The sequence below is a fragment of the Chenopodium quinoa genome, unplaced genomic scaffold (genome assembly GCF_001683475.1).
Source record: "Chenopodium quinoa cultivar QQ74 unplaced genomic scaffold, ASM168347v1, whole genome shotgun sequence".
NCBI lineage: Eukaryota > Viridiplantae > Streptophyta > Magnoliopsida > Caryophyllales > Amaranthaceae > Chenopodium > Chenopodium quinoa.
In genome coordinates this window covers 1477690-1498886 of record NW_018744240.1, presented here as the reverse complement: position 1 = coordinate 1498886, position 21197 = coordinate 1477690, and the positions used below count along the sequence as shown (strand labels likewise).

The following is a 21197-nucleotide window of genomic DNA, read 5'->3' as shown; positions in this document are numbered from 1 at the left end:
GGGCCTTGTTCTTATATCAAGTGGAAGAACGGTCAGATGGCAAATTTGTTAGTGCTTGAGTTAATTAATATATTAATAATCTACTTATTGAGACAAATCGAATAATTGAATACTTATAATCTATTCATTGAGACGAATCAAATAATTGAATACGGAGTAAATTACTCATTAAGATCAAACGAATCAAATAAACTCCAACATGAATATGTTATAATTCATATACTGAGACTAAATTTTTAAATTCTTTTACCTTATGAATAGTGTTAAGATTTTAATTGGGAAGAACTTTTGAAGACAGATGAACTTGAAATGGGAATAAAAAAAGGTTGTGGAGACAATATTTTTAACAAACCTAATTATCATTCCTCTGGTCTTAAATTTTTCCTAGTAAGACAGTTAAACAAGATCAAATGGACTTATGAAGGAATTACATCAAAATAGTGAAGTAAAAACCAGAATGTTTGTAGGAGACCTGGAGTTCTCTTCAAATTTCTATCTATGTTCTAATAAATCTGATCTTCTAAAGATAAATTGCCTACTGTACAAGTACAAACAATGTAGTTCTGAAGACGACGTCTTCATGTCTGCATAATTCCATTGTTAGCCATTCACTGATGTTGTCTAGTGAGAAAGATTTGGTTCTAAGAAGCGGTCGGACCCGTTAAGCCAGAAGCCAGAGAAAGAATGTGCACCAAAGAGTGAGTGTTATCGGAGCCAAAACATTAGTCCAAAGCATGATAACTGAACATTCATTCTGACCTGCTCCAAACAGCTCTGTCACTGTACCTGTTATGAGCATCAAAACCATTCTTTAGTTACTGAATCAAAAAATGCTGAAAACTAACATAAAACAATCATAATCGTGTTGTATTAATTGATTCTGTAAAAATTAAATCCACAGAATAGTTTGGTAGGATGATTATGATACTGTAGAATACTTACTGATGCTTACTGCTGGAGGAAGGGCAAACTGAAGCAGAAGAACAAACTGAAGGAATATATCATGAGATTGCACAAACCCAGCTAGAACAGCGCCTTTAACAACAAGAATACCCAACAAGGGTAAGAATATGTACCGAACTGCTATTATTCCTATAATTGTTGTAACTCGAATTCCTGATCCCTTTAAACCTGATATATAAAGATACCCATTAATTTTTCTTTTAATCAAAATCTTACCAGCAAGCTAGATTGTGCAGTGGTGAAGCAAAAGAGATGTGCAAGTATTAGTACCTCTTAGGAGGTTGGCGCCGAGTATCAATATTGAACAGGGGATGGCTGCATCTCTGTGAGTATTGCAACACAATTGAAATGACATACAGTTAAAACTTAACTGTAGGACTTATGCTAAGCTAATGACTAGGATGTAGATTAGTCTTTAACCACTGGCTAAAGTAGCAATGTGAAAGTCAAATTGTAGCGATTATTAAAGAATTGAGGATGCGTTATTTTTATATGTAGCTTAATACATACCCAATCATGAAACTTGTGTCTCCAACAACATGAAGAGTGTTGTCCATGAGCAGCTTACGAAGTGGAGAAATCGTCCCAATAAAAAATCCAACCATCTAAATCAAAATAAAAGGGGATGAATAAATTAAAAAAGGGTTACTTCTTCAGTATATTCAGTAGGATATAATATTAGTTTATAAAAATGGTTATTGTTTGACGTTGATACCGCTCCAATAGTTGAAGGTGCCAAAATTGCCTTGAGGTTGAACTCTTTGGAGATAATCCTTAAGCATTGCTTTACCCTGGAAGATGATTTAACCTGTTAACAGTACACAAAACCGTCTTATATTAACCTCTAACACGAATTTGGTATGGCGATTAAGAACATATGTTAATTGTACATAAAAATTTGAATGAAGGAGAGAAAAATTAGTCTGAATATTACCATTGATTTAGAAGAGGAGTTGGAGAGGCCCGGATCTTCAAGAGCGTAATTATCTGAAGAATGTAAGGGTGGTTCTCCTTGTGGTTGCACATTCATCACTGTTTCATCAATTACACCTGCACTTGCTATTGCCTCCTTTGAAGAAATTCGAACTATGTTGTAGGCATATAGCCAAAAGTATATAGTTCCTATCTGAAATTTTATAAAATTTACATAGACGATTAGCCTAAAACCCAATCTGGATACTAACACGTCAAATATTGATCAGAGTCCATTTGATACTAATACGTATGTGATACAATTTGAATGACTCGTTACCAGATATTGTACAATATTTCGTATGAACTAAACATGATTCAAATAAACCACATGAAACAGTTTTATACTTAAATGTAAATTTGTTCGTTTTTCATTTTTACACTTTCTAGCTATTTCCTTCCCTGCAACTTTATTTTCTTATTTATATTTAGTTTATACACTCTCTGTATTTCATAAGTCGCTATAGTTTATAGTAATTTTAAAGAAATAGAAGTAATAATAAGCTAAATGTAGCAAATTACCGCCATGGACAGTGAAGCATAAGCTAGACCATAGCGCTCGCAATCATCGGGTGCTCCAAAAGGACTGCCTTTCTCTTTGCACATTGCAGGGAGGATGATGATAGGCATATTCCCTAGATTTCCTGTTTCCACAATCGACAGTAATATTTACTTGCATGGAACTTCCTCTTAAATTACTTGCTTGCGTAGTAATGCACAACATTTCGATAGCATTTATTCGTGCAATAAAATCCAATACGAATATTAACAACATGGTATGCATGGAATTAAGCATGTGATCTGATGCATCGGATGCACACGAAAAGGATATATTTTCTCATCGTCATTGTTAGAATATGCCTTAAAATGCATACTTATTACAATATTTGTTACTCCATGTAGGTTAAGTTTTTAGTTTTGGCCTATATTTGGGCTTATTATGTACTTGTATCCTTTCAGAAGTAGTGAAGTACCGAGTACTATAATAACTCTTTAGTTATTAATTACCCTATTTTTAGGGGTAGCAAATCGGGTACCCGGTCAAAATTTTAGGACTCGGACCCGGAATTGGTTGGGACCGGGTCCTAAAATCCGGAACCGGAATTGAAATTGTTCAACTGGGACTTAAAATTTAGGACTTGGAATTGGAATCACCGGGTAACGGTTCCGGTTTCGGGTACCCACTTATGTATATAATTGTTAAAATATAATATAAATTATAATACTTATTTTAGTTTATTTTCATTTTTAGCGTTTAACACTTGTATTTATATATACATTAAGCTGTTTTATTTATGTTGGGTATTAATAGTATTTTTTTTTTATTTTATTAACTAGATACATTTAACCTAATTTTATTTTTAAAAACTTATTTAGTGTAACACATGTTGGACAACCGGGTAACCAACCGATCCGGGCCGGTCCAAAAAATCGAGAATTGAAATTGGAACTGGTTGCAACCGATTCCTTAATTTATTACCCGAAATTGGAACCACCGGATCCAATTCCGGTTCCGGACCTGCCGGTTCCGGTTCCAATTTCGGGTACTTAGAATTTTTGCTCACTCCTACCTATATTGTAAATGATCTGTACTATCCTCAAGAGTAATTAATAAAACTTACTCTCATTGTTTGTAGACGTACCTAACACATTGTTAGTAACAGGGGCGGAGCCTTAGTGAACCACTTATGGTAAATCTATGTATGATTATATGTTTCGTTCATTTTTTTTCACACCTATTAATCTATTATAAAAGTCATAGTCTAAGTTATTCAAGACACATGAAGTAGTAGTAATTAGAGCTGAATTACCCATAAATAGTCCCAATATTGTGAGATGTTCTAATCCAGTAGAACTTTCTCTTTACCTACCCAAAAAAAACAATAAAAAAAAATAAATAAATAAAAAATTGCATGCTTGCATATAGCTTTTAAATAATGGATTTTGTTAGTCAATGTTGAGCTAAAGGGTTAGCGTCATTAGCAACAATAATTACAATTAACTCACAATTAAATTAGGAGAATGTGGCTACTAATTGGTAATTACAGCTAATGAATAGCTAGACAGTGGGGGACAGGGTGAAAGAAGCAGTGGCCACAACAAGGTTGTGGGTCCGGTGGCAAAGGTAGTACAGTAAATAGTTAAAGCTTAATTTTGGTCTATTGTCACTTTGATTTCTAGGCCAAAATCTATATGCAAAGAAGTTTCCTTTCGTTTCTTTTTAATTAACACATTTTAATTTTAAAAACTATTTAAATAAATTATTTTGATTTTCTTTTTAAATTACACTAAAAAATAAACATATTCATATTGGAGTGTTGTTAAATATAAAATACCGAGTATGTCTTAATAAGTTAATATATTTTACAATATGAAAATTTACGTCGTTATATATATATTATTCTAATTGTTAATTAGCAAACATGTTTAAATAAACATGTCAAATAAAAATAAACAGAAGATTCTAAGTATGCAATTGTTAAACTTAAAGACAAATTTGTTCTAATAAATAAAGCTTATTAGCTAATCTAGGAGTAGAATCATAAGAATATGTGAGTTGTAGGAAATACTAGTAAATTCTCCTATCTCTTTAGATAAGTTTGACACAACTTTTAGTACTTTGTACTTCATATGTATTCAATGGAGCAAATAAAAAGTAAAATAGTATACGGTATACCGCATGTTTTCTCATGGGAAATTAAAGTAATATGACTAGATGGTCGTAAGTAGAATGAAACTTGCTTTTTGAGACATTTGTAAGTGATGCATACTCTAATGCATATATTAATTTCATAAGTTGGGCAATTGCAGTGGGTTAACAATTATTTTTATTTTAAAATTGAATATATATATACAATGCTAAACATTTTGAATGCACAATGCCATCATCTATTGTCATTTTTAAATAGCAAGAATCTTTCAAGAATGAAAAGAAGTTACATATATGCTTGATCATCAAGGTGATTAATTATTCAATATTCAATATTCAATATTCAATATTTAACACCCTATACATAGTGGAGAAAAAAGAGACTCAAATTACAACCTATAAAAATCTATAAAATTATGTTAACAAAAAGTTTCCATATCACAATTGTCAATTCGTTGCATAGCGAAAGAAAAAAAAAAAAAAAAAAAAAAAAAAAAAAAAAAAAAAAAAAAAAAAAAAAAACTATAACTCATTGTCTATTATCAAAACAAGTTATTGATGGCGTCATTGATGAACATGTGTAAACATATTATGAAAATTTTCTCAGTCTAAACTATTTATGACTTTATTAGTTTTTTTTTCCTAATTTAAGAATATTTTTTTTTTAAAAAAAAATAACAATAATAACAATGTAATTATACCTACATGTTTTCTAAATAAAATAGAATACATATCCACTTCAAAAAAAAAAAATACATAAATAAATAAATCGTGCAACATATGAGCCTAAACCATCAAAATAAGAAAGGAGAAGCATCGTTAACAAATACTAGTACAATGCTAATTAACTCAAATTAGCTCCTGTGTAATAACTCTTTAACTTTTATTTTGAAGGAAAATTAGGCAGGTTTTATTATAATCCGACTCCGCCATAGTAATGATACTTTATAATAGCTCATTGAAGAAGCTGATTTTATTCGTTCATTTCATTTATTGTCGAGCTGAGATAGTTAAGAAAGGTAATATAAGGCCAAAAGATGAATGGAACAACGATGACACAACTACTAAAGCAATGAGATGGGAAGAATAACGAAAATTACCAGCAGAACAAGATGCCAAAATGAGGCCTTTGACGTGCTTTGGAGCTTTCGTAAACTTAGCAAGTACCCAACCCATTGCTGATCCCAATATAAATGTAAGGAGGATGTTTACTAGCATAAACCATCTGTCATAAAACATGAAACGAAAATAAATTCATTAATTACATTCGTAACGTGTGTGCACACATATGCACACGTTAGTAATACTGTTAAAAATAATCTTTTATAAGGTATAAACGAGTGCACACACATGCACACGTTAGTAATACTGTTAAAAATAATTTTTTATAAGGTGTAAACGAGAAATAACAAAACTAGTATCATGGCTTGAACAAGAAGAGAAAATTACTCACAAAGTAAGAAAGGTTTTGATGGTGACTGTCTTGGCCAAGTTGCTACCGACTAGTGCAGGACCAAAAACAAAGAACACAACCTAGGCAAACAGAAAAGCAAAGGACCTATGACTTCATCAGTTAAACATTTTAAAATTAATACTTTAATTTAACTCTAAAATTATATAATTATAAAAGAGGAAGAGGGAAGAAATGCTTGATGAACAACTTTGTTAAGATGATGTGTAGCCGTCTCTCCCAAGATGTCGATACGATTAATGGCAAGAAACAAGCCTAAGGCAGTGATCAAAAGAACCTTCAAAATAGGCATTGATGCAACAAAAAACAGATCAAACAAAGACCCCATTGTTTTCTTTTTTTCTTGAAAATAAAAAAAGTTAAGTTAGCTAAGTGTTAGAGAAATTGTTAACTACAAAATTATAAAGCATGCATGCACTTGCGTACATATATATAGGCAAAAATAGTGCAATCTTTTGGCAAAAGCTTTTGTAAAGTGCTACATAATTAATTCAAGTATACAATGCAAGTATATAATCACTAACTACTCCACTTTGTATGGCAATTGGCAGAAGCATCTAGAGAGGGGCCTTGTTCTTATATCAAGTGGTAGAAAGCTAAGCTAAGCTAAGCTAAGACGGAAATTTTATTAGTGCTTGAATGAATTGTAATGTTGGGGTTAAGAAACAGAATCACACCTATAAAGTTTTCTTTCAACTTCATGTTGCGGCGTTCTGTTGTGTGCTCAGCCGCTCATGTTGATTACATCAAAAAAAAGTTGATGTTAGATCTGTCTTTTACGCTTCTTCTATTTCTGAATACATGTATTGTTGTTTGGACATACTAATTGCACCATTTATATACTACTCTGTAACTTTAAGCACATATTATTAAGTATTTTTTTATTAGAAACTACGTAATTAATAAAATCTAAATTTTGTGAGAAACTATCCAATAAAAAAAATGTTGTAAGAAACTAGCTAATAAAAGTTAAAATGTTGTTCGATACTATTTTGACCGAATTTTCACTAGTGACCTAATTTTACGGCGTTCATCCACCTCAAAACACCCCCGAAACTAGTGCGAGGGTTGGTTTTCAAGGTGGTAAGGTTATTTCGGGGTAGTTGGAGGATATTCCGAGTTGGTGATCGATGGTAGTTTGTGCTTTGGAATGGTGGTTTTTGGGGTTAGAGGTGGTGGTTTTGGGGTTGGAGGGTGGTTTCGGTGTGGTGGAGACAATTTCAAGCAAGTTGTGTTGGTTTTGGGGATGAAAGCGGTGGTTTCGGGGATGTTTTGAGGTGGGTCAACGGTGGAAATCCAATAGAGGTAGTATTTTACAACACATTTTTAACTTTTATTAGGTAGATTCTTATAACATTTCACTCCCTCCGTCCCTTTATTAGATGCCTATTTCTAGCATTTATTACTCACATAATAAAGAGAAGTAGTCATCTAATTAAGGGACGGAGGGAGTACCTTTTATTAAGTAGTTTCTCACAACATTTTTTTTATTAGGTAGTTTGTCACAAAATCTAGCTTTATGAGGTAGTTTAGGACAAAAAGTCCTTTTATTAATAATATTTTATGTAAAATTGTAGTCACTAACATCATTGGTTTAGGGTCTAATACTAGTGGGTTTGTCGTCAAATAATTAACAATTTTTTACGTGTCTTTTTAATTTTTATATTACAGAAAATTTATTGTAATACTTCGTAACTCATACCAGTAAAGGATAGCTAATTACAGAAAATCTCAATGAAGAGATTGAAGGTGCCAGAAGAAGTGTTGGGGTTTGGATGTTACAATTGCTACTTACAAACAATTTCTACTGTCTACTTGTAGTTTTTCAACACATTTTTTAATTTCTCTAAAGTTGGTCTCCTTAACTAATTTTTCTCTTAATAAGTGAATAAAATTACTTCATTAGCAAGTAATTTGGGAAGAAAGATCGAAATACTTCGTATATAATTAGAGAAAATATAGAGGTTAACCAGACAAACGAGTTGAAACATCATCAATAACTTTAAGTACTAATTACAATTTTCAACTCGAAATCAATAAAATTCCAAAATCTACTTACCCGATTGAGCTAAAGATCAAAACCCAACGATGTCATAGCACGAAATGAAAGAACCCAAATTAAAGATGGCATAAATTAAAGTTGCTAAAACTGTTTATCTATTGTCATGTCAAAATGTCAAATCTAATGTTGTCATGCACTAACAACCATCAAGTAATAAACATATAATGTCAATTAGTTCATGTTTTTAATTTCAATAGAATCTGGTACTTTGCACTGAATTATATATTCTTTCGTCCAACATTGTGTGAGGTGTAGGGAAGTTGGAATATACTTTGTCTTATTTCCTTCTTTGGGTTTACAATTGTAGATTAATTAATACTTGATTAGAGGTGTTAATCCATGCCCATGCTAACGTAATGACTTACTAATTTAAAAATTTGTATGATGAGAGACGATCTTATAATAGTAATTTATTGTGAGATCGAGTGAATTTCTTCTTCCGAACTTATTACTCTTTTTGGGACTAACTTGTAGTCTCAGTGTCTTACACTAAATTATTGCATTTGTCGACCTTTTTTTTGGAATTGGGATGCTTTGATGCTTTATTCTAGTAGCTCACTTTCTGATCTGAGATTATATACCCTACCCATTGGGCAGACAATGAAGTTATGTGACCAAAATATTTGGAATAAAGCATTTATATCATGTTGTAAATCTCATGTAATGTATATATACATATGTAATATGTTCATATACTTGTATATGTAATAGATTAGGTGTGAAGTGACAATTGATAGCACAAAAAAAAAAGTTTCTCATCTTTGAGATTTATAACTTTGACTAACATTGGTTATTTTGATGAAATGATTATTTGATTATAAGATTATTAAACATCAATCTTGAATGAGCAGAAATAATTTAAAAGGGGGAATATTAAGAACTAGTCCAATAAAAACCACTAGAAACATTATTGTCCGCACAACTCTGTAAGAAATATGAAATATTTTTACAAACATTCTGAAATAGTATACCATACTGCCCATACATATACACAACTTAAATCATTCTATAATATGCTAATTGAGTATACTTAATTTGGTTCCGAAAAAAAAAAAAAGGGAGAATTTAGGATCAAGTAATTACATTAAAAAAAAAATTTTGGAGAAGAATCAAGTAATTAATTTCATTTGATGACAACACATTCCAGAATTCTTATACTCTTATAACAAAAAAGTTAAAAAGTGATGATTTAAGAGTCATCAACATATGATCAAATCTTGACTCATAGCAATGATAGCAAATATTGACTGAATATAATTTGAAAGATAAAATTAATACTCTGTAATAATAATTGAGAATAAAAAGATAGCCTGTAATTTGCCTAATTGCTATCAAATTCCTTGCTTTTTACCACTTAAATTATAAAGGAAAAATCATGACCAGAAGTTTTTTTTTACCAGAAGCTACTCAGCTCCATTAAGGTACATTTCCAGCGAATTCCATTAGTATAGTTGGTAATATTTATGGAAGTGGCTTGTACAAAATACATGAGATTAAATCCCTTTTGTAGCTTTTTCTTCACAACAAAATATACTACGAGTATTGAAATAGTACATTTTTGGTCGTTGAGTGTTTGCAACTTGGCTTTCTGTATATCCAAGGATGTTCGACTCCTCATCCTCCCATTCCTGTGATAGGGTGGGGGGACCTCCCCATGTACCTTACCTTTAAAAGAAATGTACTCTGTGTATCCATATCAATACTTGTTACTATTAAATTTCATTTCGATTATGGTCTTATATAAAACAAACTACAATGTGACTATTAATTCCGGTAAAAGAAAATGATATTGTAGTACTCGTATGATTTTATCATGTAACAATCCAAAGAAAAAAAATAGACCAAAGAGTAAGAGCCACAATGGCCAAAGAATAAGCCCATAGCATAATTACCGAACACTCACTTTGGCCTGATCCAAATAATTGTGTCATTGTACCTGCCATAGTCATAAGCCCATAAAACACAAGAAAAATGTTAATTACTCTGTATAATCCAAATTATATGATTATGCACAATAGGATTAACAATCAGAAATTACTTAATCACATTTGCTTCTCTGGATACAATTTCAACTAAAAATCAAGCAATATGAAAATCAGACCATTAAAGAATTCATGAATGGCATTAGAATAAAGAATGGTGCATGTTTACATACCTATGTTCATTGCTGGTGGCATGGCATATTGAATAAGAAGAATAAATACGAACAATTTATCTTCAGACGGAACAAGGCCAACTAGGAGTGCACCCTTAACTATGAAAATTCCGAGCAGAGGAAGAATTACGTAGCGAGTTACAACTATCCCAAGAATAACTCTTAGTTGAATACTTGTACCCTTCAAACCTGACCATCAAAAGTCCAAAAGATTATTGAACAAAGTTTAATTTATTAAATGTTTGAATAAATTAGGAAGAGATGAGATTATATATACCTTTAAGGAGGTTGGCTCCAAGTATTATAGTGCGAGCTGGGATGGCTGCTTCTCTGTATATTAGGGATACATATGTTACGATGTTGCCCTTTTTAAATTTTATTTTTAGAGTGGATTGGAGTCGGATAGGGATTAGTGACCATAATTAATGATAAAATTATGTTCGGCAAAATTAATTGATATAGTAGACACTATAGTACACTTAGTGTTTTGTTTGTCCAACTGATTGAAGGTTAGTTGATATTCTATTATGAGGTTATTTTCATGCAGTCCAACAACTTGTTGAAGTAGCTAGTTTTAGATTATTACAATAGAGCATTAAGAAAGCTAATTTTGTTAGATTTTGCAAATTTTAAAAGTCTACAACATAAAAGTCAAAAACTGTAATAAATTTTTTTTGTATAGAAGGGTGATTACCCAATTATGAAGGCCGAGTCCGTGACAACATGAAGTGGAGCATCATTGCCAATCATCAATTTTTGGATCGGAGGTATCATTCCAATTGTAAACCCAAGTATCTACATCAAGAATCGCGCTATAATTAGGCTCATAATTTATCATGGGATGAAGTCCAATAAAATAAATACAAATATATATGCAAACTATCTCTAAAAGTTGTTCTTTCTATTAAACTAGGATACGATAATTAAATTTGTGATTTATATATTACATTTATTTCATATGATTAATTGATAAATTGAATATAAATGATTGAAACTAGCAAATTAAAGTAGATTTGTTTAGTGGATACCGCTGCAATAGTTGATGGTGCGAACACTGCTTTGAGGTTGGCCTTTTCTAAGAAAGTTCTTATGCATTGGTGTATCTTGACTGGTAATGAAACCTGTCCAATAAAATCTCGACACTTTAGAATTATTTCAATATCGATGTATATATTTAACTATAATAATAATTTTAGAAGTAGCTAGTTATTTTATCAACGTACTGTATCAATCATTGACCAACACATTTGACAGTTGTCAATGCACATGTTTGACCATAAATATATGCAGATATGTATAAAGGTGGTTTAAGACATATGTATATGAGGATGTGGTCAAAGTTAATGTATAAGTAGTGGCGTAGTGCAACAGTCAAATTAATGTAGCAAATAATTTGAATTAGAAAGAGTAAGTTTGCCAATGATTTAGAGTGAGAGTCTATAACCAAATGATCTTCACTGCAAGGAAGGAGGGGTTCCTGATTGGACTCCTCAATATTGATGCTTGAGTAATTAATTGCCTCTTTATCTCTTGCTACTTCCTCAGCAGAAATTCTCACAACGTTGTATACAAATGACCACAAGTAAACTGCCCCTATCTGAAAACATTTTAGTTAATTATAGGAAAATAATAAATATAGCTCTTAGGGATATGTATCAGAAAATTGTCACAAACATCAGTTTACAACATGATTGGTGGGTGAAAAAGATAAATTATTTTTTTAGTCGAATTCCAAAGTCATACCGCCATGGAAAGAGACGCATAGGACAAAGCATAAGTCTCACAAACATCAGTAGCTCCAAATGGACTGCCCTTCTCTTTGCACATCGCTGGAACTAGGATGATAGGCAAGTTACCCATATTCCCTGTTATTAAAAAATTGTGTCATTCTGTTATATAAATAAGCTAATTAGGGACACGAATCAACACTGTTGAAAAAGGCATTATAAAAAAAATTATAACCAACGTTAAGTCCATTATGGCTTTATGGAGTACATTAATATATTCAGAGTACTATGCGTGCATACACAATCAAAAATTACCGGTGTGTTTGGATTGAAGGAAATGGAGGGAAAAGAAGGGAAGGGAAACGGAGAGATGGAGTATCTATCATTTGGATAACAAATGAGGAAGGAAGGGAATTGGAGGGGAGAAAAATGGAGGGATTAAATTGTAGGAAAATAATCCCTCCAACAATGGATAGATTTGGAAGGAAAACTCACCATTCTTCTCTCCCCTTCTTTTCCTTCCTCTTTCTTTATCCAAACACACTGTACATGTTCAACGCAAAGGGGATAAACAAACATATTGGCAGGAGTGTTTGTTCATCTATCATTTTATTTAGTTCCCCTTTGACAATTTGTCCATTTATCATATTTACATACTCTAGTAATTATGACTTGATATTGCATTCAAATTTAAGCAGTACATTATTCACATAAGATATATACTACGTATATAATACGGACTACAAAGTAAAATCTAAATTTGATAAGATTAGAAAAATAAACTTTAGATGTGATCAATACTGATGAAATAAGCTCAATTACATAATCTCGCTCATACAAAAATAGTTACAATGATTTCAAATACATTCATAAATTTAGACAATTAAATTAGTTTGAAGAACACTTATTTTGAAATGTCGTGACAACTTTTTATGACTATTTTAAAATCATTATGACCACTAGCTTACATGTAACTACTCCGTTGGAGTCAATGTCATTACGGTACCAGTTTAATTAAAGTAACAAGACAGATAAACAAGACAATTTAACGAAAATTACATGTTGCTGATCAAGTGTTCATTAATAAAAATCTCAAAGTCAAAGGCTTGATCATAAACCAAGTATCCAAATTATAGTTACTAAAAATAAAAGTAAAAGCAAATACCAGCAGAACAAGCTCCAATTATGAGGCCCTTGAGATGCTTAGGAGGTCTTGTAACTTTAACAAGCATCCATCCTAATATTGCTCCTATTAAAAACGTAATCAATATATTTATCGGCATAAACCACCTATACATTTTCAATAAACAAAATCATAATTAATTACTTCGACATTTTATCAATTTCACGACGATCAACAATCCTAATTAAAAATTTATGTACTTCGTATAACTATAAAAGTAAATAAATAAGCTTACAAGGTAAGAAAACTTTGAAAGGTGACAGTTTTAGCCAAGTTAGCCACAATTAGAGAAGGACTTAAAACATAGAACACAATCTTGTTCAAATGATGACGAGCGTTTTCCCCCAATAAATCAATACGCTCTAATGCCAGAAATAATCCTACAATTGCTACCAATAGCACTTTCGCAACTGGTATTGAAGCCACCACTAATAAATCTACAAACCCCATTTTTTTGGAATTTTTTTTTTGGGAAAGTTTACAACTTGTTCTCTTGAATTTGGTAAAGGGGAGGAAAATATATAAGAGAGGAAGCAGAGAAAGAAAAGTTGGGTTGAAATACTAAGGTTAGAAAAGTGAATGAATCAATTATAGTACATATATTATGGAGCCGTGATTAGATCCCTTGGATACTGTCTTTAGTCAAAATTTGGATGGTTACTTTATATGGTGTATGGAGTGAACGATTGATGCTGAGGTTTTGACATCCGAATTTTGTTTATTAGTGGTTTTTTTTTTCGAATGTATTGTTTATTAGTGTTTGGTGTAAAGTATACGTCTATTAATCAATTTAAAGTTAACCACTATTTAAGTTGTTGATTGAATTAGACCTTTGACATGATATCAAAGTCAGCGTGATAAAAAAGTCACGAGTTTAAATTTCATCCAATCCTTCTTTCGAGCAGGATATTTAGTAGTGGATTGGTTGGTGTCAAACTATTTGCTTTATTGAGGTGTGACCTTATAAAAAGAGACGGAATAAATATGAACATATATATACAAAGTACCTTTCAAGAGTAAAAAACACAATCCTTGTCTATATCTTCTTTGTCCGGACCTTGTTAATTCTTTTACGAGTACAAAAAAAAAAAAAAATACATCACTCTATTTCCTAGAAACCTCGCTTACATATGTAGTACGTAATACGTATACTGCAAAGCATGCATGCCTCCCATTTTCGTTCACATGTTTCCACAGTTTCATAAGGCTACAATCAACTACCAGTCATTTTAGTGGACCATAAAAGTTTAATTGTCAAAAATAAATTGCATCCTATAGATTGATGTCTATATATATATATATATATGGAACAAACCAATCTCCAAAAATAAATCTATTGATCTTGTTTTATTCCAACAACTTTGGTGAAATCAACAAATTCTTTCTTCTCTCTCTTCCTTGGTTATATTTTTATTGATTTTTACTTAACTCCACATATTATGTTGATGCTAATATAATTTATTGGTTAAAATGTTTAAAAATGGTATCTAAAACGTGAAATCAAATCATTTACTTTTTATAATTCCCTCTCCACAAAGTCACCAACAAAATTATAGTACAAAATTTGAGAGAATATGGAACGGGCTTGAGCAACCATAATAAGGAGTAGTAGAGTTCATTCCACTTACAAGTTACAAGTCCATAGCGCTAGGAGATTTCATTCAATAACAAGTTTCTCAACAAATATTTGTATTGCATAGAAATAAAAAATAATTGGTGTAGAGCGAGTATCTTACAAAAATTTCAATATCCAATATAGTGAAAATTTAATTAAATTATAATAATGTGACTATTAAATTCGGTCGAAGAGAATGAATTTTTTTTTTTTTCATGTAACAATCCAAAGGAAAAAAGTGGACCAAAGAGTAAGAAATACAGAGGCCAAAGCGTAAGTCCATAGCATAATTACCGAACACTCACTTCGGCCTGCTCCAAACAGTTGTGTCATTGTGCCTGGCATAAACATAAGACACCATTAATAAATAAAATGTGAATAATTATACGTCGATCCCTCAATAATCTAGTTACAAGTATGATGCATAATAGTAAGATAATTTATATAGAGGCTTTTTAACTGAAAAGGGTTTTGAGGAGGTAATATATTTTTGAGACCGAGATAGTAAAACTTTTGTGACACTGAATATTATAAGTTTGTAACATTTGAGATACATAATACACTTCCATCGTGTTACTCATGTACTACGTAAACACAATACGACATTAGACTCATGTAAAGGAACAAAATTGAAGAATGGCATGTAAAAAATAATTAACAAGATTGATAGTAGAATGGTGTTTATTACATACCTAGGTTTATTGCTGGTGGCATGGAATATTGAAGAAGAAGAAGAAATACGAACAATTTATTGTTGGACGGAACAAGACGAAGTTGGAGTGCACCCTTAACAATGAGAATTCCGAATAGAGGAAGAAGTACGTAGCGAGTTACAACTATGCCAAGAATAACTCTTAGTTGAATGCCGGTACCCTTTAATCCTGACCATCATAAGATTGGAATTGAAGATTTAGGAAGTTATTCAAAGTTTGAATTTGTATGATTAATTGGTTGTATCGGAAGGAGATGAGATTATACCTTGAAGGAGGTTGGCTCCGAGTATTATGGTGAGAACTGGAATGGCTGCTTCTCTGTATATTTGGGATACATGTTATAGATTAGATTGAATGTTACGATGTTTTCCCCTGTTTTATAGAATTATAGGGCTTGTTTGGTTGCACAAAGAAAATGGTGGAAGTAGAAAATCATGGGAATTTGAAAATGGATGAGTTGTTTGGTTGATAATAAAAAGTGTAAATATGGGAATTGAGATTTCCCACAAAACATGGGAAGTTAATTACTTAACCCCCCCTAGGTAAGTCAACTTCCTTCATCTCAACCAAACAAGTTTAGACAATTCCTGGAAATTGGATGTAGGTATTTAATTCCCATGAAATACAAATTCCCATGGGAAGTAAATTCTCATATCAAACAAACAACACCATAGTGATAGGGTCTGCTGGGGGTTATGAGCCGAGAGAGGTAGCAATGGAGCATTATGTATGACAAAACTAAAGGTGCGTTTTATTCATATGAAATTTACTTACTAGTTAGGCCTTATTATTAAACAAAATGTTTGATTTAAATTTAACCCTTTTAGCCCTTAGCATAATTTAGTTTCATAAATTTATCTTACTATAAATTAAACCTTATTAGAACTTATTTTTCTTAATGCAATTGGTAATAGAATGAACATAACTTTTTTATAGAAAAAAAAAAGAGAGAGAGAAAGAGAGATAGAGAGTGTAAAGGGTACCCTAGCATGAAGGCCGAGTCTGTGACAACATGGAGTGGAGCTTCATTGCCGATCATCAATTTTTGGATCGGAGAAATCATTCCAATTGCAAAACCAAATATCTAAAATCATGTCAAGAATGGCGCTATTATTACTTCAAAATACTACTCATAGTAGTACTAGGAAATGCACATAAAATTACTATAATAATTTTTTTGTATATATAAACATTGGATAACTATGAAAAATGTGTTCCTTCAAAATTAATTAATTTCTATTGAAATGCACAAAGTTTTACTACTAAATGGTACTTCCTAAGAATTTGTATTTATTGAAATATTGAATATTATGATTGAAATTGGCAAAATAAAGAGCTAGAGTTTAGAGGATACCGCTGCAATAGTTGATGGTGCGAACACTACTTTGAGGTTGGCCTTTCCTAAGAAAGTTCTTATACAGTAGTTTATCTTGACTGACAATGAAACCTGCTCAAGAAAAATCTTAATGTTAACTTGTTTGATCATTTGAATATATTAAAACGAGCAAATGTTATTAAATTAGTAGAATAATACCTTGAGATTTGTCTAACTTTAAGGACACTCAACTATTTTAAAATCTCACCTTTTAATAGGTCAATGCATAAGTTTGATCATATGCGGTTATAGATTAGTAAATAAAAAAATATCATTGTAAAATAATATACACTAAAACCAACCTAATGATGTATTAGTGTATTACACAACAACAACATTTGATTTTTCATATGCTAGTAAGAAAATGTGGTCAATGCCAGTGATACAAAATATATAATCAGTGTATTAAAAAAAAAAAAAACTTTCAAATAGTGTATGATTTAAAGTCAAATTGTTGCAAGTATTTTGATACTAATGAGGACGTAATTAGTTTTACAAGAGCTAGGAAGAGTTTATGATGACCTGATGATGAGAAGCTGCGAGACAATGATTTTCACTGCAAGGAAGGAGGGGTTCCTGAATGGGGATGCCTGAGCTATTAATTGCCTCTTTATCTCTTGCTATTTCCTCAGCAGACATTCTCACAATGTTGTAAACAAGTGACCATATGTATACTGCCCCTATCTGATAACAACAATTCATTAATCAAATATTAACAACTTACTTATGAGTCGTATTATTGTATATATGTAGGGATGGCAAGTGGGTGCGATAAATGAATAATCAGGTTATCTTAGTATACCCGTTTGATCATATAAGACTTAAGTTTATGGCATTGTTTTTTGTTTCGGAGAATTTTGTACAACATGATTGATGAGTGAAAAACAAATAGATGATCGGATTTCGAAATCATACCGCCAAGGAAAGCGAAGAATAGGATAGAGCATACGTCTCACAAACATCAATGGCTCCAAATGGACTGCCCTTCTCCTTGCATATTGCAGGAATTAAAATGATAGGGAAGATTCCCATATTCCCTGTTTATGATTAAACTTGTGTCATTCTTATATGCAAGATATTTATAATGAGACAAGTGTGTAAATAATCTTAAACATGTATGTAGGGAGTACATTAATATATGCAAAAGTATTACGCTTTTATTGGATAAGTAGCGCCTAAGCCTTAATTACACCTTTAAGATAGTTTAATACTTCACTTTTGTCTCTCTTCAATTCTAGTTACATGACAAGAAAAAAACTATGTTCTTTTTCTTTTTAGCTTAAAACAAATCAAATGTATTTGGATTAATAAGGCTATGAGTTCCCAAATCCGTTTAACTTGTAAATTTACGGATGAAACTCAACCTGCCCCGCCAACCCATTTTTTTGAAGTTTTTTTTTTTTTTTTAAAAAAAAAAATACATTTATTAATAAATGAAAACTTGTTTTTTGATTGATGAGTTTGATCATCTATCCACCATTTGACATTCATTTCTCTCTCGTCTATCTTTCTCTCGGATTAAAACCAACCTATAGACCCGCACCAATTGCATCCGCATAACCCATACTGCGCCACCAACCACCACCGACCACTGTTAGAAGATGTTTACTTTGAGTTCTATATATATAGCCAACATTTTGTACACTATATCATTATTTTGTAAGTTAAAAATGAGATGTATTGAATTGCATCGATAAACTTTGCATAATTCGGAGTATATATTACAAAGATAGTCAGTGAAGATGATGTAACATTAAGTAAAGGAGAGATAATCAAAAGGGTTATATAGACTTAAGTATTACTATTGTCAAATATAAGATTTTGAAAAGAAAATTAAGTGATATTTAGATATTATTCTCCATATATTTAATCATTTAATGTTGGCCTTTTTCTTTAATTTTGTAATCTTTACAAGTTTTCTTTTTTTATTTTATTTTCATATTGGTAACAATTTAAATTATGAAGTAGAAATGTAATGGCTAAATATTATATTGGAGAATATGTTCGAATAACAAAATGAAAAATAAAACGCAAAAAAGCTTGAAAAATCATACTTCCTTAGTTTTTTTAGTTGATATTTTTCTATTATCATGCTTGCCATAGTGCACTATTTTAATGGTTAATATCTCTAATTATCGATATTGTAAAGTTATAAAAAGTGAATTTAATAAAATATACATTGACAATTGTAAAATCACTATGGCAAGCATGACATTTTTCTATTATCATGCTTGTCATAGTGCACTATTTTAATGGTTAATATCTCTAATTATCGACATTGTAAAATTATAAAAAGTGGATTTAATAAAATATACATTGAGGCAATTTAAACAAAATCCGCATGACTATATTTTATCGTAGCTATAAATCACAAAAGCTAGTCAAAGAGTAGTTTGTAAATAGTGCATAAGTCAAAAGTTGTTAACTAAAAAAACAGAAAAAGTATATTTCTGTTAAAAAGCCAAAAATAAATTAAATAAAATAATGTTAACCCAAACCCAAAAACATTGGGTTAGGGTTGATCATTTGGAATTTTGGATAAGATCACCAGATCGATTTTCAAATCAAGCCAAATCATTAGATTCTCCTTAGTTTTTAACAGCCTAATGTAAGAACCACACATTTATTCTCACAAGTATCACAATTCACACCCATTATTTTTGGTCCAACCATTTTTGCTCTATCATTAAATTTTTTCTTTCAACCAAAAGCAAATTAAATAATCTATTAACTATTACTAAAACAAAACATTGTTGACATCATCTCTCCTCAAAATTGTATATGTGTCGCTTTCTTATGAAATTTTTTCCCGCCTAAAACCATTGATGATGTCATTTTTTTGTGATAGTTTTTTTTTTCTTTTGTGTGATACTTCGTAAACAAGCTAATTAAGTTTCAAGATCTTTAATCTAGAAAACAGAAGTATAGTAAATTGAATAGCAAATGTATTCCTTTCTTTTGATTTAAAGATATATCATTCTCTCTCCTCCATTCTTTAACACTAATATTCAAATGTCTAAAAAATTCCTAAAATATTCAAATTGTATTTATTTTAAGAAATCTCCTTCCAATAAATTTAATACAAAATTGAAAAGATTCATTGTATATACAAGTTCTATACTATAATTTTTTTATTAAAATCGTGCATCGCCCGGGGGTAATCTAGTATACTAACTTTTCCATTTCACCACAAAAACAAAAAAAAAAAAAAAAAAAAAAAAACCTTTCCTCTCATTTGCAGTTACAAAGAACTTTTTTTAAAAGAAAGTTACAAACAACTTTAGACAACTGTTTAAAAAAAAAATCAATAACAAGTCCACATAAATCTATACTTTAGCATTTAAAAACACAAATCATCATACTCATCATGCCACGACATGTAAACTTTATTTTTAACCAATGACACATGTCAGCTCATTTAACCTTTCTTTTTTTAATCCCCTTTCTTATTTTTTAATAATAAAAATAAAATAAAATAAACCCTACCTTTAATTCAATACATGTATGAATAATGTTGTTTGGTTCACTTTCCCCTAACTTAATATATTCTACAACTACATTCAATTTTTACTCCTTCTTCTCCTTTAGTAAACTATTCATTTTCCAATAAAAACATATTACTACCTATAAACAATTTGTGCATTGTATACCTATAAACAATCCATGCATTACACGAGCCAGAAAACTAGTTAAGAATAAAGCACAATATAAAGTGAAAACACCAGGAAAACAAGGACACATTAAGAAAATTAAATGTTAAAGCCAGACTTAACCACCAATAATTCCACGATCCAAATTATAATTACTGAGAATATAATTAAAAAAAATGGAAGAAGAAAAAGATAAATTACCAGCAGAACAAGTTCCAATTATGAGTCCCTTGAGATGCTTAGGTGGTCTTGTAATTTTAACAAGTAACCATCCTAATATAGCCCCTATTATAAACGCAACCAATATGTTTATTGGCATAAACCACCTATAATCAAAATAATAATTAATTAATTAAAAACAATAAATTTAATACAAATATTTAATATTTATAAAAAATTACTCCGTATTAAATTCAACTTACAAACTAAGAAAACTTTGAAAGGTGACGGTTTTAGCCAAGTTAGCCGCGATAAGAGAAGGGCTGAAAACATAAAACACAATCTTGTTTAAATGATTGCGAGCATTTTCACCCAATAAATCAATACGCTCTAATGCTAGAAACATTCCTACGGCTGTTACCAATAGCACTTTCGCAACTGGTAGTGATGCTACTACTAATAGATGTATAAAACCCATTTTTTGGGGGGGGATTAATAATTT

The 21197-nt window shown here is 31.0% G+C and overlaps 3 protein-coding genes across 3 annotated transcripts; all 3 read right to left on the bottom strand.

Moving 5' to 3' along the window:
* Window positions 1-280: 280 nt before the first annotated feature.
* LOC110694752 (protein PIN-LIKES 3-like) lies at window positions 281-6592 on the bottom strand. Its single transcript, XM_021871926.1, has 10 exons — window positions 6247-6592; window positions 6039-6118; window positions 5686-5810; window positions 2458-2579; window positions 1898-2089; window positions 1679-1771; window positions 1474-1568; window positions 1234-1286; window positions 943-1131; window positions 281-786 (listed from the first exon to the last, which is right to left on the bottom strand). Exons 1-10 carry the CDS (start codon window positions 6382-6384, stop codon window positions 662-664), a joined length of 1212 nt encoding a protein of 403 aa, XP_021727618.1. The 5' UTR covers window positions 6385-6592; the 3' UTR covers window positions 281-661.
* A 2952-nt stretch (window positions 6593-9544) lies between these two features.
* LOC110694751 (protein PIN-LIKES 1-like) lies at window positions 9545-14364 on the bottom strand. The gene is made up of 9 exons (XM_021871925.1): window positions 13419-14364; window positions 13166-13290; window positions 12017-12138; window positions 11718-11870; window positions 11302-11394; window positions 10968-11068; window positions 10551-10603; window positions 10274-10462; window positions 9545-10054 (listed from the first exon to the last, which is right to left on the bottom strand). The coding sequence occupies exons 1-9, from the start codon at window positions 13631-13633 to the stop codon at window positions 9930-9932; spliced, it is 1176 nt and encodes a 391-aa protein (XP_021727617.1). The 5' UTR covers window positions 13634-14364; the 3' UTR covers window positions 9545-9929.
* A 546-nt stretch (window positions 14365-14910) lies between these two features.
* LOC110694794 (protein PIN-LIKES 1-like) lies at window positions 14911-21173 on the bottom strand. Its single transcript, XM_021871964.1, has 9 exons — window positions 20959-21173; window positions 20738-20862; window positions 17802-17923; window positions 17409-17570; window positions 16866-16958; window positions 16495-16595; window positions 15777-15829; window positions 15491-15679; window positions 14911-15136 (listed from the first exon to the last, which is right to left on the bottom strand). Exons 1-9 carry the CDS (start codon window positions 21171-21173, stop codon window positions 15012-15014), a joined length of 1185 nt encoding a protein of 394 aa, XP_021727656.1. The 3' UTR covers window positions 14911-15011.
* Between the last annotated feature and the right edge of the window lie 24 nt (window positions 21174-21197).

Excerpts from the sequence above, each read along its gene's own strand:
- LOC110694752 (XM_021871926.1), bottom strand. The coding sequence starts at position 6,384 with ATGGGGTCTTTGTTTGATCTGTTTTTTGTTGCATCAATGCCTATTTTG. Across the intron at positions 5,811-6,038 it reads ATCAAAACCTTTCTTACTTT|ATGGTTTATGCTAGTAAACA; the intron begins GTGAGTAATTTT and ends GTTTTATGACAG. Across the intron at positions 1,287-1,473 it reads GACACAAGTTTCATGATTGG|AGATGCAGCCATCCCCTGTT; the intron begins GTATGTATTAAG and ends CAATACTCACAG.
- LOC110694751 (XM_021871925.1), bottom strand. The coding sequence starts at position 13,633 with ATGGGGTTTGTAGATTTATTAGTGGTGGCTTCAATACCAGTTGCGAAA. Across the intron at positions 12,139-13,165 it reads AATTGGAGCTTGTTCTGCTG|GGAATATGGGTAACTTGCCT; the intron begins GTATTTGCTTTT and ends TTTTAATAACAG. Across the intron at positions 10,463-10,550 it reads TGGAGCCAACCTCCTTAAAG|GTTTGAAGGGTACAAGTATT; the intron begins GTATATATAATC and ends TTTGATGGTCAG.
- LOC110694794 (XM_021871964.1), bottom strand. The coding sequence starts at position 21,173 with ATGGGTTTTATACATCTATTAGTAGTAGCATCACTACCAGTTGCGAAA. Across the intron at positions 17,924-20,737 it reads AATTGGAACTTGTTCTGCTG|GGAATATGGGAATCTTCCCT; the intron begins GTAATTTATCTT and ends AATCATAAACAG. Across the intron at positions 16,959-17,408 it reads TCGCAGCTTCTCATCATCAG|GTTTCATTGTCAGTCAAGAT; the intron begins GTCATCATAAAC and ends TTTCTTGAGCAG.